The sequence below is a fragment of the Girardinichthys multiradiatus genome, chromosome 18 (assembly GCF_021462225.1).
Source record: "Girardinichthys multiradiatus isolate DD_20200921_A chromosome 18, DD_fGirMul_XY1, whole genome shotgun sequence".
Taxonomy (NCBI): Eukaryota; Metazoa; Chordata; class Actinopteri; order Cyprinodontiformes; family Goodeidae; genus Girardinichthys; species Girardinichthys multiradiatus.
Genome location: NC_061810.1, coordinates 3742035 through 3757293, shown reverse-complemented (window position 1 = coordinate 3757293; position 15259 = coordinate 3742035). Strand labels below are relative to the sequence as shown.

At 43.1% G+C, this 15259-nt stretch overlaps 1 protein-coding gene across 7 annotated transcripts in view; it reads right to left on the bottom strand.

The window, feature by feature from the left end:
• The window catches only part of nlrx1 (NLR family member X1), a 145900-nt gene that overhangs the window by 93010 nt on the left and 37631 nt on the right, over nucleotides 1–15259 (bottom strand). For 5 of the 7 annotated variants that reach the window (XM_047390769.1, XM_047390771.1, XM_047390768.1 and 2 more), the window contains 2 exons: nucleotides 9593–9690; nucleotides 4382–4772 (listed from right to left, as the gene is read on the bottom strand). The exons of 1 other annotated variant lie outside the window; for it this stretch is intronic. In XM_047390769.1, the coding sequence (XP_047246725.1) occupies nucleotides 4382–4772; nucleotides 9593–9690 (489 nt within the window). The remainder of the gene's footprint in view (nucleotides 1–4381; nucleotides 4773–9592; nucleotides 9691–15259) is intronic. One more of the 7 variants, XM_047390774.1, reaches the window with a different exon arrangement.

Here is a 15259-nt window from a genome sequence, read left to right as displayed (position 1 = left end):
CGGTGCATACACAAAAAAAAATGTCTAAACCCAAACAATGAAACTAATCCATGTTCAGCCTCAATCACGTAACAAACATTTAAAAAAATGTAACAAACAGTTAAAAAAACTGTAAAATGTTGTTGGGATGTTTGTTTTACTGTAGATCTGTAAGGTATGTCCAAACTTATATAATCACATCTGATATATAATTATGTGTTGTTAAAAATTTTACTCGTACTCGTCCTCTTCTGGTTATCCGGGAGCGGGTTGAAGGGACAGGAGTCTCAGCAGGGATGCCCGAACTTTCCTCTCCCTGGACATTGTCTAAGCGGCACTTCCACTCTCACTAAGAATGAAATGGTGTCAGATCAGCGGATTACTTCGAAACAGGACAGGTGTGATGAAGGTGGACAAGGTGTAGCTGGTTTAAATTACCCAGGGCAATTACAATAGCAAGGAACTAGCCCAAGTGCTTTGCCCTGCGATGGATTGGCGACCTGTCCAATGTGCACCCTGCCTCCTGCCCATAGACTGCTGGAGATGGGCACTACCTTCCCCTGTGACCCACTATGGAAGAAGCGGTATAGAAAATGACTGACTGACTGACTGACTAGCCCAAGTGCATGGGGAAAGTAAGGGGAAACGTGCGTTGCCAGTGCCAGTTCATGGACTGTTTTTGAAACCTCAGCCACTGACTTAAACCAACTAACTGATGTGGTGACATCATACATCAGTTTCTGTGAGGATGTGTGTGCAGACCAAGACCTTCTGCACCTTTGGGAACAATAAGCCATGGTTTACTCCACACCTCAGGAATCTGCGCAGGGAAAAGGAAGAAGCTCACAGCAGTCGAGATTGGGCGCGGTACAGGCAGGCCAGGAACAAACTAACAAAAGAGATCAAAGCAGCTAAGAAAAGCTACAGTGAAAAGCTTAAGAACAGCCTTTCTACTGGTGATACCTCGGCTGTATGGACCGGTCTGAGAAACCTGACTGCCTACAAGAGCCCCTCCACCCATCCTGAACAGAGTCGTCTCCTGGCCAACCGTCTGAATGGCTTCTACTGCAGACATGACAAGAAGCCATTCACACCTCAAATCATCCCCTCTACATCCCATTCAGGAACAAATTCCTCCCATAAAGCAACCAACCCCCCACCATCAGATCATCTGCCTGCACTAAAGATCTCCGAGGAAGAGGTAAACAGGCTCTTTCAGTGCATGAAAACAAAGAAAGCTGGAGGACCTGATAACGTCTCCCCATCATGCCTGAAAGCCTGCGCGCATCAACTCGCTCTGATCTTCACAAGGATCTTCAACAAGTCACTGGAGAAATGTGAGGTCCCCTCCTGCCTCAAACGATCCACCATCATCCCAGTTCCCAAGAAACCCACCATCGTAGGATTAAATGACTACAGGCCTGCAGCCCTGACGTCTGTGATCATGAAGTCCTTTGAGCGGCTGGTGTTGAAGCACCTGAAAGACATCACAGGCCCCCTGCTGGAGCCCCTGCAATTTGCTTACCGAGCAAACAGGTCGGCAGATGATGCTGTTAACTTACGTCTACACTTCATCCTGCAACACTTCGACCGTCCAGGGACGTACGCCAGGATCCTGTTTGTAGACTTCAGCTCGGCCTTCAACACTATCATACCAGGCATCCTCCACCAGAAGCTCACACAGCTCAACGTCCCAGCCTCCACCTGTCAGTGGATCAACAGCTTCCTGACAGACCGACAGCAGCAGGTGAGACTGGGAAGCATCTTCTCCCGATCCAGATCAATAAGTACTGGTGCCCCCCAGGGGTGTGTTCTATCCCCACTCCTCTTCTCTCTGTACACAAATGACTGCACCTCATCGGACATGTCCGTGAAACTCCTTAAGTTTGCAGATGACACCACTGTCATTGGACTGATCCAGGACGGTGATGAGTCTGCATACAGACAGCAGGTGGATCGGCTGGTACACTGGTGCGATCAGAACTACCTTGAACTGAACCCACTCAAGACTGTGGAAATGGTGGTGGACTTTTGGAGAACACCACCCCCATACACCCCCCTCACCATCCTCAACAACACTGTATCGGCCGTGGACCACTTCAGGTTCTTAGGAACCACCATCTCTGAGGACCTGAGATGGTCTTCACACATAAACACTGTTCGAAAGAAGGCCCAGCAGAGACTGTACTTCCTGAGACAACTCAAGAAGTTCAACCTTCCACAGGAGCTGTTGGTCATCTTCTACACTGCCATCATTCAGTCTGTCCTGTCTTCATCCATCTCAGTGTGGTTTGGCTCATCCACAAAACAGGACAGGTCCAGACTGCAACGAATAATCAGGACTGCAGAGAGAATAATCAGAGCTGACCTTCCCTCCATACAGGACTTATACAGGTCTAGGGTCAAGAAAAGAGCTGCCAAAATCTCTGCCGACCCCACACACCCTGCATATTAACTGTTTAGAGTTTTACCTTCAGGCTGCCGCTACAGAGCACTGTTTACTAAAACCAGCCGCCACAGAGACAGTTTCTTCCCCCAGGCTGTTTCTTTGATGAACATTCAATAGAGTACAGAACAACAGCATACAGATGTTGCAAATGCACCTTTTTTATTAGATATGTGTATATTGTACATTGTAAATTTGTATATTCTGTAATGCAGAATATTGCATTGTACATTATATATTGTACATTGTAAATTGTAAATTTGTATATTCTGTAATGCAAAAACAGAACAAAAGAGCAAAGTGTACCGGAGGCAAATTCCTTGTTTGTATGTACGAACTTGGCAATAAAGCTGATTCTGATGTTCTAACTACACCGTGATTCCTTGCGACCGGTGCTTTTCATAGGGAGGTGGCTGACAGGCCGGGTATTTCACAGTCATCCCTGAGCAGAGCCATGCCAGCCATATGGGACGACCTCTTCCATATGTTGCCCAGATAAATAAAATTCCCCTACACTGTGGCTGACCAGGCAAACATCAATTGCAATTTGCAGCAAGGAGCCATTTTTTTTATGTGAAGTCCTGAGTTGTTTTAAAGATATTATGTATTTTATATAGTTTTTGTGGTAACAGTCTTTTTAATAGAAATATGGAACTCATATTCACGTGAATACAATGATCAGCATTGAGCTATAATTAAGCTCAATACAGCAGCTAGACAGCACTGTTTGGATTTGATACAGACATTGTAGAACAAAACAGATACGAGCTGAGAAACTCGTATATTCTGCCAGTTTCTTTACTGAGTCCCTGATGTCAATCAAGAAGTTGTTGAGTGACATCAGCACTTTGGTACAGCATATTTGTAGTGTAATTCACTACAAATATCCATCATGTTGTGGACAATGTCTCTCTGTGACTGCAGCACATGGAGATCATTTGGCTGGACTAATGTCCTTGTGCAACCAAGGTCCACAGTGGCCCTGATCCAGGCTCCTCCTGTTGCTCAGGGTCAGCTGCTGTGGAGAAGTTGGTTGCATAAAGATCTTCATTTCCTCTGAACCCATGTCCCTGGTGCTGCACTGCATAGCTTCCTATTGATCTGCCGAAAAATATCAGCTTCTGCTTAATCATAACATGTCACTTAATATTAGATGCTAATTTATTATCTTTGCCAATGATCAGAATTCAGCCTGCAGTGTTAATTACATCTGCCACCTTCTGCCACTCTATTATTACTAGTACTTGGAAGAATGACTGCCAAATACAATTCTACTTTTTGCCTCCACCCCGGAAACAAAGATCTCTATTTCCCATTTAGTGAAATTCTTCTTTTTTGCCTTACTGATCACATTTGCCATGGGAGCCTTCGATGTCTGTACTATTTTGCATGTTTCTTTGTGAGTGGGGACAGGGTGGTCCAAGTGCTCTATTTAATGCAAATTAGGATGTATGAAGGAGAGGTGCGCAGAAAGTCACATGCGTATGGTTTTATACATGTGATTTTTATTTTTGTGTGCTGCACTTTCAAATCTTGTCACTATACCAAAGTGTGAAAGCTGTGCCCTCTCCTATACATTAGGCCAATGATGACTGACAATTTATGTTCCAGTGGGTGGTGAGAATCAGAAATTAGGTAATGGTCTATGTGTGAGAGTTTTCTCTAGACTGAGGCTTCCATCGCTCTCAATGTGCACCAATGTGACAGTCCTAGTATGACTGTTCTGACTAGACCTTTTAAGTGTATTACTCCAAACCATGCTCAGAACTGAACATGCCTTTTGGTATAAAAGTGAATTGCTCTACAAATTAAGCGAAGAAGTGTAGTTGCCTTTTATTTAAGGACTTAGGATAATCATTTCCTGGATGACTGTGAATTTATACCCCCATTTTGTACATAGTCCATTGAGTTTCACTGTGCATGTGACAGACTCTAAACGGCAAAGATTTTACTCACTTTGACAGCTGGTTGAGGTCTTCACATAAGAAAGGAAGGAGCAGCTTGAAGCGAGTCAGCGTGGTTCCTGTACACCAATCCAGCACCAGCTTTCGAACTATTGTAGCCTTCCCAGTTCCCACAGCACCATACAGCAGCACACCGAGTCCACAACCTTCACTCCAGGTATCAGTTGGCTCAAAAAGCTGTTCTACATTCAGAGAATGACTAGAGGAGATCTGAGTTTGGTAAGGTGATTTGAGAAGTCCCGCCCTCTCCTCATCCTTTCTCTCTATGATAAGTGGATCTACATGCATGGTCTCTGGGCTAAAGAGACCTCCAAACTGTTTCTCCTCTTTAGGAAGGTGGCTGAACCACAGAAAGAGCTTCCTCTTGTGGATTTCTATGGGGTCTAAAGTGAGAGAAAAAGAAGCCTTTGTTATCAGTGTGTTAAAATATTATGTTTTACCAAAAATACAGCTTATACATAATAACATTTTATATTAGTTTGGTAGTTTGGCAGTTGTTTGCTCTGTTGCTTTGCCTCAAGAAGGTTCTAAGTTCAAAATATGGCCAGCGTATTTCTGTATGGAGTTTGCATGTTCTCCACATGTATGTGTGGGTTCTCTCCAGATACTCTGTTTCATGCCACAGTCCTAAACATGTCTGTTAGGTTAACTGTTTTCTCTATACTGCCCTTAGATACGGGTGTGTGTGTGAATGGTTGTCGTGTTTGTCTCTTTGTTTGCCTGTGACCCGTCCGAGGTATATCTCGACCTCTCGCCCATTGACTGCTTAAGATGGCACCAACCTGCTCAAAGTGCTTAAATGCTATTGATACTTTCCAACTGACCTTATGAATAAAAAGGCATGTGGTTTTCACAAGTAAAAATGTCTGAGAAGTACAAGTTTTCGGTGGGTGACTAAATTTACAGTACAGAGACTAAAGTCCTAACAAAAGAAACCCAATTCCTAAACCTACTGCCTACATAAATGCATGGGCCTAACTAAATTAACGGCTGTTGTGTATTGGGACACAACAGTTTTGTAAGGGTTTCGAGTAAAATAGGAAGGGTAAGTGGGACACATTCATGCAGCATTTCTTACTAAACAGCAACATACAGGTAAATTACAAACAAAATCTGAATGTTCTGAAAAAGTTAAATAATATCTATTTCCTGCTCAGTAAAGAGACATGGAAAAAAGCTAAATAGATTTAGACCAGTATAATCTTTGGAAGACAATTCTTATCCTTTTCACTGCTTGCTTCAGACTGAGCACCCATGTTAGCATTTATCATTGCTTTTGAATTGTCAGAGTCATGTTCTGGCCTAAACATACAGGTCCTTCTCAAAATATTAGCATATTGTGATAAAGTTCATTATTTCCCATAATGTCATGATGAAAATTTAACATTCATATATTTTAGATTCATTGCACACTAACTGAAATATCTCCGGTCTTTTATTGTCTTAACACGGATGATTTTGGCATACAGCTCATGAAAACCCAAAATTCCTATCTCACAAAATTAGCATATCATTAAAAGGGTCTCTAAACGAGCTGTGACTAATCATCTGAATCAACGAGTTAACTCTAAACACCTGCAAAAGATTCCTGAGGCCTTTAAGACTCCCAGCCTGGTTCATCACTCAAAACCCCAATCATAGGTAAGACTGCCGACCTGACTGCTGTCCAGAAGGCCACTATTGACACCCTCAAGCAAGAGGGTAAGACACAGAAAGAAATTTCTGAACGAATAGGCTGTTCCCAGAGTGCTGTATCAAGGCACCTCAGTGGGAAGGAATAAGGGGTGGCAGAAAACGCTGCACAACGAGAAGACGTGACCGGACCCTGAGGAAGATTGTGGAGAAGGGCCAATTCCAGACCTTGGGGGACCTGCGGAAGCAGTGGACTGAGTCTGGAGTAGAAACATCCAGAGCCACCGTGCACAGGCGTGTGCAGGAAATGGGCTACAGGTGCCGCATTCCCCAGATCAAGCCACTTTCGAACCAGAAACAGCGGCAGAAGCGCCTGACCTGGGCTACAGAGAAGCAGCACTGGACTGTTGCTCAGTGGTCCAAAGTACTTTTTTCGGATGAAAGCAAATTCTGCATGTAATTCGGAAATCAAGGTGCCAGAGTCTGGAGGAAGACTGGGGAGAAGGAAATGCCAAAATGCCAGAAGTCCAGTGTCAAGTACCCACAGTCAGTGATGGTCTGGGGTGCCGTGTCAGCTGCTGGTGTTGGTCCACTGTGTTTTATCAAGGGCAGGGTCAATGCAGCTAGCTATCAGGAGATTTTGGAGCACTTCATGCTTCCATCTGCTGAAAAGCTTTATGGAGATGAAGATTTCATTTTTCAGCACGACCTGGCACCTGCTCACAGTGCCAAAACCACTGGTAAATGGTTTACTGACCATGGTATCACTGTGCTCAATTGGCCTGCCAACTCTCCTGACCTGAACCCCATAGAGAATCTGTGGGATATTGTGAAGAGAACGTTGAGAGACTCAAGACCCAGCATTCTGCATGAGCTAAAGGCCGCTATCGAAGCATCCTGGGCCTCCATAAGACCTCAGCAGTGCCACAGGCTGATTGCCTCCATGCCACGCCACATTGAAGCAGTCATTTCTGCAAAAAGGATTCCCGACCAAGTATTGAGTGCATAACTGTACATGATTATTTGAAGGTTGACGTTTTTTGTATTAAAAACACTTTTCTTTTATTGGTCGGATGAAATATGCTAATTTTGTGAGATAGAAATTTTGGGTTTTCATGAGCTGTATGCCAAAATCATCTGTATTAAGACAATAAAAGACCTGAAATATTTCAGTTAGTGTGCAATGAATCTAAAATATATGAATGTTAAATTTTCATCATGACATTATGGAAAATAATGATCTTTATCACAATATGCTAATATTTTGAGAAGGACCTGTATAATACTGAACTTTCTGCAGCTGGAACACTCCCTCTGCCTGAGCTTTATTCAGAAAAGGCAGGAAAGTTTAAACAGACCAGATTTAACAAAAGGTGTATATTTTAATTTAGTATTTTGGGGAAAACCTGCATTAGAAATTCATTAATTTTAAGCAACTATTTTTGTTAATACATTTGCGGTTACACAGACTCCTTATGATGAATGCCATAAATGTAAACAGTGTTCCCTCGCCTGGACGCGGGTCACTGGGGCCCCACTCTGGAGGCAGGCCTGGAGGTGGGGCACACTGGCGAGCGCCTGGTGCCTGGGTTTTCACCCATTGAGCCCGGCCAAGCACCGGCCGAAGAGGAAACGTGGGTCCCCCTTTCGATGGGCTCACCATCGGTGGGCAGAGTACTTCGAAGACCTCCTCAAACCCACCGGCACGTCTTCTACTGAGGAAGTGGAGCCTGGGGACCTTGGGACAGGCTCTCCAATCTCTGGTGTTGAGGTCACCGAGGTGATTAAAAAGCTCCTCGGTGGTAAGGCCCCGGGGGTGGATGAGATTTGTCCAGAGTTCCTCAAGGCTCTGGATGTTGTAGAGTTGTGTTGATTATCGCAACTGGCCGTGGAACACTAGACCAGCTCTACACCCTCAGCAGGGTCCGGGAGGATGCATAAGAGTTCGCCCAACCAGTCATTTGATTTGTGAACTTGGAGAAGGCGTTCGACCATGTCCCTCGGGGAATCCTGTGGGTGGTACTCCGGGAGTATGGGGTACCAGGCCCTTTGATACGGGCTGTCAGGTCCCTGTATAATCGGTGTCAGACCTTGGTCTGCATTGCCAGCAGTTAAGTCGGACTCGTTTCTGGTGAGGGCTGGACTCCGCCAAGGTTGCCCTTTGTCACCAATTCTGCTCATAACGTTTATGGACAGAATTCTAGGTGCAGCCAAGGTGTTGAGGGGATCCGTTTTGGTGGCCTTAGGATTGTGTCTCTGCTTTTTGTGCATGATGTGGTCCTATTGGCTTCATCAGCTCGTGATCTACAGCTCTCACTGGAGCAGTTCGTGTGAAGCAGCCGGGAGAAGAATCAGTGCCTCCAAGTCCGAGGCCATGGTCTTGAGCCAAAAAAGTGTATAGTGCCTTCTTCAGGGTCGGGGAGAGGTCCTGCCTCAAGTGGAGGAGTTGAAGTATCTTGTGGTCTTGTTCACGAATGAGGGAAAAATGGAGCGGGAGATCGAAAGACCAATTGGTGCTGCGTCAGCAGTAATGTGGGTGCTGTACTGGTCTGTCGTGGTAAGGAGAGAGCTGAGTCAAAAAAGCGAAGCTCTCGATTTACCAGTCGATCTACGTTCCTACCCTCATCTATGGTCATGAGCTTTGGGTCGGGAACGAAAGAACGAGATCACGGATACATGCGGCTGAAATGAGTTTCGTCCACAGGGTGACTGGGCTCTCCCTTAGAGATATGGTGAGAAGCTTGGTCATCCGGTAGGGACTCAGAGTAGAGCCGCTGCACACAATGTGTCTTTTGTCCCTTCCTCGCCCTTGTCTTCCCCTTGCCATTTCCTAAAAAGTTTGAAACAATATTGCTGGGTTTTTTTTGGGCAGATCATGGTGGCACATTCAGCTCAGTGGTGATTGTCATCAAGAAGAAATATCATACATTATATATATAATATATGGACGCGTTTTTCAGACAGTGATTTTATGCTTATTAACTGCCGCTCCGGTTTTTCTTTTGTTGTATTGATATCTCCTCTTTGTAGACAGGCTAGAGCCTTAGTATAATAAAAATAATTTGAGCAAAAGTAATCCAACATAATGGGGAGAGAAGCACGGGGAGTCATCACCTTCAACTAGGTATTTTTTCTTTCAAATCAAATTCTTCTCAATATATAGTCACCATTTTGTAGTCAGTTTTATAAAGTATTTGTTTAGTTGTCATTTTTACAACACACCAACTGTTTGTCTAGAACAGGAATAGTTGTAAAGTAAGTTTACAAGTTAGTAAAAGAAAAGAAGCATTTTCCTGTCTGTACTAACAGTGATATCTAAATAAATTCAATAAAGACATTTAAACTAAAGCACACTGTGTACTTTTTGCCATGTTTGACCAGGTGAATGGAAAACTACACTAGTCAGAAATAATAATTAGGTTTCAGACTACTCACAATCCGGTAAGATTTTTATGTCTGCTGCATTAATTGCATTGTTTGCTACTAATTAAATACTGCAGTCAAGTTAAAGGCAGCAGCTTGTTGTTATCTTTGCCTGAGAGCTAATTCAAATTGAAACTGAGTCGTGCACCTTCATTAGAAGAGACGGTGCTGAAGGTTGTGCAGTGACAGCAAGACACTTCCATTCCCTTTCTCCACCTCCATGCTGTGGCCAGTTGAATTCTCTGTCTGGAAAACACATTATGTATCACTGGTTCATTCAGTTCAAACCCAAAAAAAGTTTTATTTTCTGTTAAAGGTGAAGTTGGCCTTCAGATTTAGGGCTGAGGGTGACTAGAGTGCTTTATAAACATGAGCCCTTTTCAATAAAGCAAATAAAATTAGGCATTTGCTCATAACAATTCCCAGTATCATGACTAAATGATATAAAGCAATGGATTAAATCAACAAAATGTACATGCCTGAAAACATTTTAAGATGCATCAAAATAACACACTACATACTGTTATTATACAACATTTAGTTTCCAAGATGGCGCTGAGGATAGCCGTATTGGCACTTTGTTCTCTTGTACCCGCTTGGTTTTTTCTGGACTGCAATAAATTTTCTCATTTACTATGTGGATAAAGACATTTTATTCCTGCCGCGTCTGACTTCTGAACAGGCGCAACGGGCAGCTATGTGGGTCGGCGACTTTACCGACAGCCTGGTGGTAATGCACCACATCGTTGTATGCCAACTGCCAGAAAAAGACAAAGAAGAAGAAGCTATGCCAGGTCCTCAAACTCTGGTTGCTAATGCGCCTTTTCCACTGGCTCGTGGCACGGCTCGCTCCACTCGGTTACACTCTACTGTACACTGCAAGTGTAGTGGAATTGGGCAAAACACAAAAAGTATTTCACTGACTGGGAAATGATCAAAGAGTGCATGGAAGCTGTAGCAAAAACACTTTTAGCTGGAAAAGAAGGACAACAACTTAAGGAAAAGGTTAGTCAAATTGCCCTGCCTGCCATAAGCACAACAAAGAGAGCAGAATTATTAAACCAAGATGTCCAGACCCAGCTTGGCTGTCATTCACAGTGCATTTAATATTGGTACTTTAGTGCAAATTGAATTGCACTTTTTCAAACCAAGCAGATGGTTTCATGGTCACACGAATTATTGAACAGTAGTTAAAAAACAAAAACTCTAGTGTTAATTAAATGTTAAACAAAAATGAAAGAAAATATTTTTGTCAGTTTATTTCAAATGTTTGGACCCTAAAGTGTTAGGATGATGGAGGTAGTGGACCTCCTGCTATTTTAGCTACACCTGGCCTGACTCTGTATCTACCTGTGACACCTTTCTGGAGAGGGGCATCGTCCAAGCTTCTGCTGCCAACAACTTAATGCTCACCTTCTACCGATGATACATTTGGCCCTGTCTTTCAGTGTTTAACCCTGTCTCTCTCCTAGACATAGCTACTGACAGCTTTTACTGTGACTAACTCTATGGGCTATCTTAATAATAAACTGTATCCGACTGCTCTGTTTGATAGTTAGGATTAATTGGAATGTATGTACCCGACTTGAAATCTGTATGATTTGATTGAATTGGCTTTGTAAAGTTCCTTGTGACGACATGTGTTGTGCATTGGCGCTAGATTAATAAACTAAAGTGAATTGAATTATGCACTTGGCTCCCTTACCACCTGCTACCTCTCAACTCAAGAAACTAATACTTTTGCTGCTCTGCCAACCTCTGTTTCACTGAATCCTGGCTTAGAAAACAGATCCTAAACTGCACACTTCATTTAACAGGCTTCCAGCTGTTTCAAGCGGTTAGTAGCATGGAGCTCTCAGGGAAGAAAAAAAAAAGGAGGAGAATGAATCTGCTTTTATATATATATGAAGGTTGGTGTACTGATGTAATAGTGTTAGGACAGTCATGCAGCCTTAAACAGAAGTCTATATTCATAAATCGTAAATCATTTTATTCACCAGGGAAGTTTTTCTTATTTGTTTGGACCAGTGATTTACCTCACTGAAACTGAAAAATAGCTAGCTAACAAGATAACAGACCATCATTATAGCTGATAATAAAACAAGTTCATACAATGAAACAAGTGCCTTTTAATAAACACAGGACGTATATCAGGGAATGCAGCAGGGAGTTACATGATGTTTATCAGTTCCTTTTTCAGGCATTTCAACCTGGAAAGACTCACATAATGGAGAAACAACAAGATGACGGTTAAAGAGTTTATTAATGAAAGATTATTTCTTTGGCGCTCGGACCCTGGAGGAAGACGTAAACGCTGAGGATGAAGTGGGTTGGAATAAACATTTTAGGATTATGATTAGGTACGTCTTCCCCCCCTGGGATCCAATCCTGGTGGTGGTGTAGGCCTTGTTATGGAAGGAGTTGGGAGCCTATGGTGGAGAAGGGGTGGAGGAGGGTCGAAGCTTAGCAGAAGAGCGATGTCTTCCATGCCGAAGGTCTTTAAAAGTGATTCACTGGGAGATGATTGGCCGAGGAGAAGTGCGGGCCTGCTGTTGATTGGAGCAGCCAGTGAGGAGTGATTGGACGTGGCGGGTTGGTGAGTCTTCAGTGTTGAATTTTCGTTTAAACTCCATATCACATACAGCAGACGTTACATACATGTGCCAGGGCAGGTTTGCTTTACAAAAAGGATATCTCAAGACATTATCCTAATTGCAAGATTAACTTTATTACCCACCATGTGCTCCCATAAGGAGGACCAATTTTGACATATTTAATAATACAAAAATAAATATATGCTCAATAAATAAATAAGCACATACAATTAAATGCACAAAACAATACAGTAAATAAATAAATTAATGTAGACAGTAATCAAGACATAAATATCCCTTTTAGCTTCTTTATTTATTCACCTTTGTAATAATTACTTTATTTATTATCCATTATAATCGTCAACTTTATTAATTACTTATTTTTTATGTATTTATTCATGTGTATGTTTTAATATTTTCTGTCTTTATTTCTTCTTTTGTATTTCTTACTCTGTTTATTTCAATTAAATTCAAATTCAATTTAAAAATTCTTTATTAATCCCAAAGGGAAATTAAATGTTGTTGTAGCTCATTATGAAGGTTTCTTCAAAGAGCCGTTGTAGATGCTGATGGCTGTGTGCAGGAAGGATCTCCTGTAGCGATCTGTCTAACAGCAGATCTGAAGAAGCCTCTGACTGAATACACTCTGTTGTAGTACAACAGTCTCATGGGGAAGGATGCTCAGGGTTCTACATAATATTCCTCATTTTATGAAGCATCCTTCTTTGCACAATGATCTCCAGAGGTTCCAGAGGAGTCCCCAGAACAGAGCCAGCCTTCTTTATCAGCTTGTTGAGCTTTTTTAAGTCCCTGGCTCTGATGCTGCTTCCCCAGCAGACGATGGCAGAAGAGATCACACTCTCCACCACAGACTTATAGAAGATATGCAGCATCTTGCTGCAAACACCAAAGGACCTAAGCTTCCTCAAGAAGTACAGTCTGCTCTGTTCCTTCTTGTAGATGGCTTCACAATTGCATCTCCACTCTACAGGTCCTTCTCAAAAAATTTGCATATTGTGATAAAGTTCATTATTTTCCATAATGTCATGATGAAAATTTTACATTCATATATTTTAGATTCATTGCACACTAACTGAAATATTTCAGGTCTTTTATTGTCTTAATACGGATGATTTTGGCATACAGCTCATAAAAACCCAAAATTCCTATCTCACAAAATTAGCATATTATTAAAAGGGTCTCTAAACGAGCTATGAACCTAATCATCTGAATCAACGAGTTAACTCTAAACACCTGCAAAAGATTCCTGAGGCCTTTAAAACTCCCAGCCTGGTTTATCACTCAAAACCTCAATCATGAGTAAGACTGCCGACCTGACTGCTGTCCAGAAGGCCACTATTGACACCCTCAAGCAAGAGGGTAAGACACAGAAATAAATTTCTGAACAAATAGGCTGTTCCCAGAGTGCTGTATCAAGGCACCTCAGTGGGAAGTCTGTGGGAAGGAAAAAGTGTGGCAGAAAATGCTGCACAACGAGAAGAGGTGACCGGACCCTGAGGAAGATTGTGGAGAAGGGCCGATTCCAGACCTTGGGGGACCTGCGGAAGCAGTGGACTGAGTCTGGAGTAGAAACATTCACAGCCACCGTGCACAGGCGTGTGCAGGAAATGGGCTACAGGTGCCGCATTCCCCAGACCAGAGAAGCAGCACTGGACTGTTGCTCAGTGGTCCAAAGTACTTTTTTCGGATGAAAGCAAATTCTGCATGTCATTCGGAAATCAAGGTGCCAGAGTCTGGAGGAAGACTGGGGAGAAGGAAATGCCAAAATGCCAGAAGTCCAGTGTCAAGTACCCACGGTCAGTGATGGTCTGGGGTGCCGTGTCAGCTGCTGGTGTTGGTCCACTGTGTTTTATCAAGGGCAGGGTCAATGCAGCTAGCTATCAGAAGATTTTGGAGCACTTCATGCTTCCATCTGCTGAAAAGCTTTATGGAGATGAAGATTTTGTTTTTCAGCACGACCTGGCACCTGCTCACAGTGCCAAAACCACTGGTAAATGGTTTACTGACCATGGTATCACTGTGCTCAATTGGCCTGCCAACTCTCCTGACCTGAACCCCATAGAGAATCTGTGGGATATTGTGAAGAGAACGTTGAGACACTCAAGACCCAACACTCTGGATGAGCTAAAGGCCGCTATCGAAGCATCCTGGGCCTCCATAAGACCTCAGCAGTGCCACAGGCTGATTGCCTCCATGCCACGCCGCATTGAAGCAGTCATTTCTGCAAAAAGGATTCCCGACCAAGTATTGAGTGCATAACTGTACATGATTATTTGAAGGTTGACGTTTTTTGTATTAAAAACACTTTTCTTTTATTGGTCGGATGAAATATGCTAATTTTGTGAGATAGGAATTTTGGGTTTTCATGAGTTGTATGCCAAAATCATCCGTATTAACACAATAAAAGACCTGAAATATTTCAGTTAGTGTGCAATGAATCTAAAATATATGAATGTTAAATTTTCATCATGACATTATGGAAAATAATGAACTTTATCACAATATGCTAATATTTTGAGAAGGACCTGTACTCCTCAATTATTCTCTGTCTCCCTCTCTGAAGGCTCTCTTTTGTCTTGTTAAGCAAGTCCTTCAGGTCACTGGTGATCCAAGGTTTGTTATTGGGGAAGCATCTCACCATTCTGGTGGGGATGGTGTTATTCACACAGAAGTTTATATAGTCGGTCACACACTCAGTCATGGCATTGATGTCCTCTCCGTGTGGCTGGCACAGTGCATCCCAGTCTGTAGCCTCAAAGCAACTTTGCAGGGCTTCTTCAGCTTCTTGTGACCATTTTCTCACAGTTCTTTTTATTATAGGTTGCCTCTGAACAAGGGGCTTATATTTTGAGCCGAGAAAAACAAGATTGTTATTTGATTTGCCAAGAGGAGGTCTTGAGTTAGGTCTGCTGGAAGAGGAGAAAGCTGGACAGACTTGGCAGGCCCAAGCGCATAGTGAGGGTCTGCTGGGAACATCCGGCAGAGCCCTTGGCCAGGAATGTATTCAACTTCCATCTCCGGGAGAGCTTTGACCAGATTCCGGGGGATGTTGGAGGCATAGAGTCCAATTGGACCATGTTCTCCGCATCTATTGTCGATGCTGCTGCCCGTAGCTGTGGCCATAAGGTCTGCGGTGCCTGTCGCAGCGGCAATCCCTGAACCCGGTGGTGGACACCGGCAATAAGGGACAATGTCAAGCT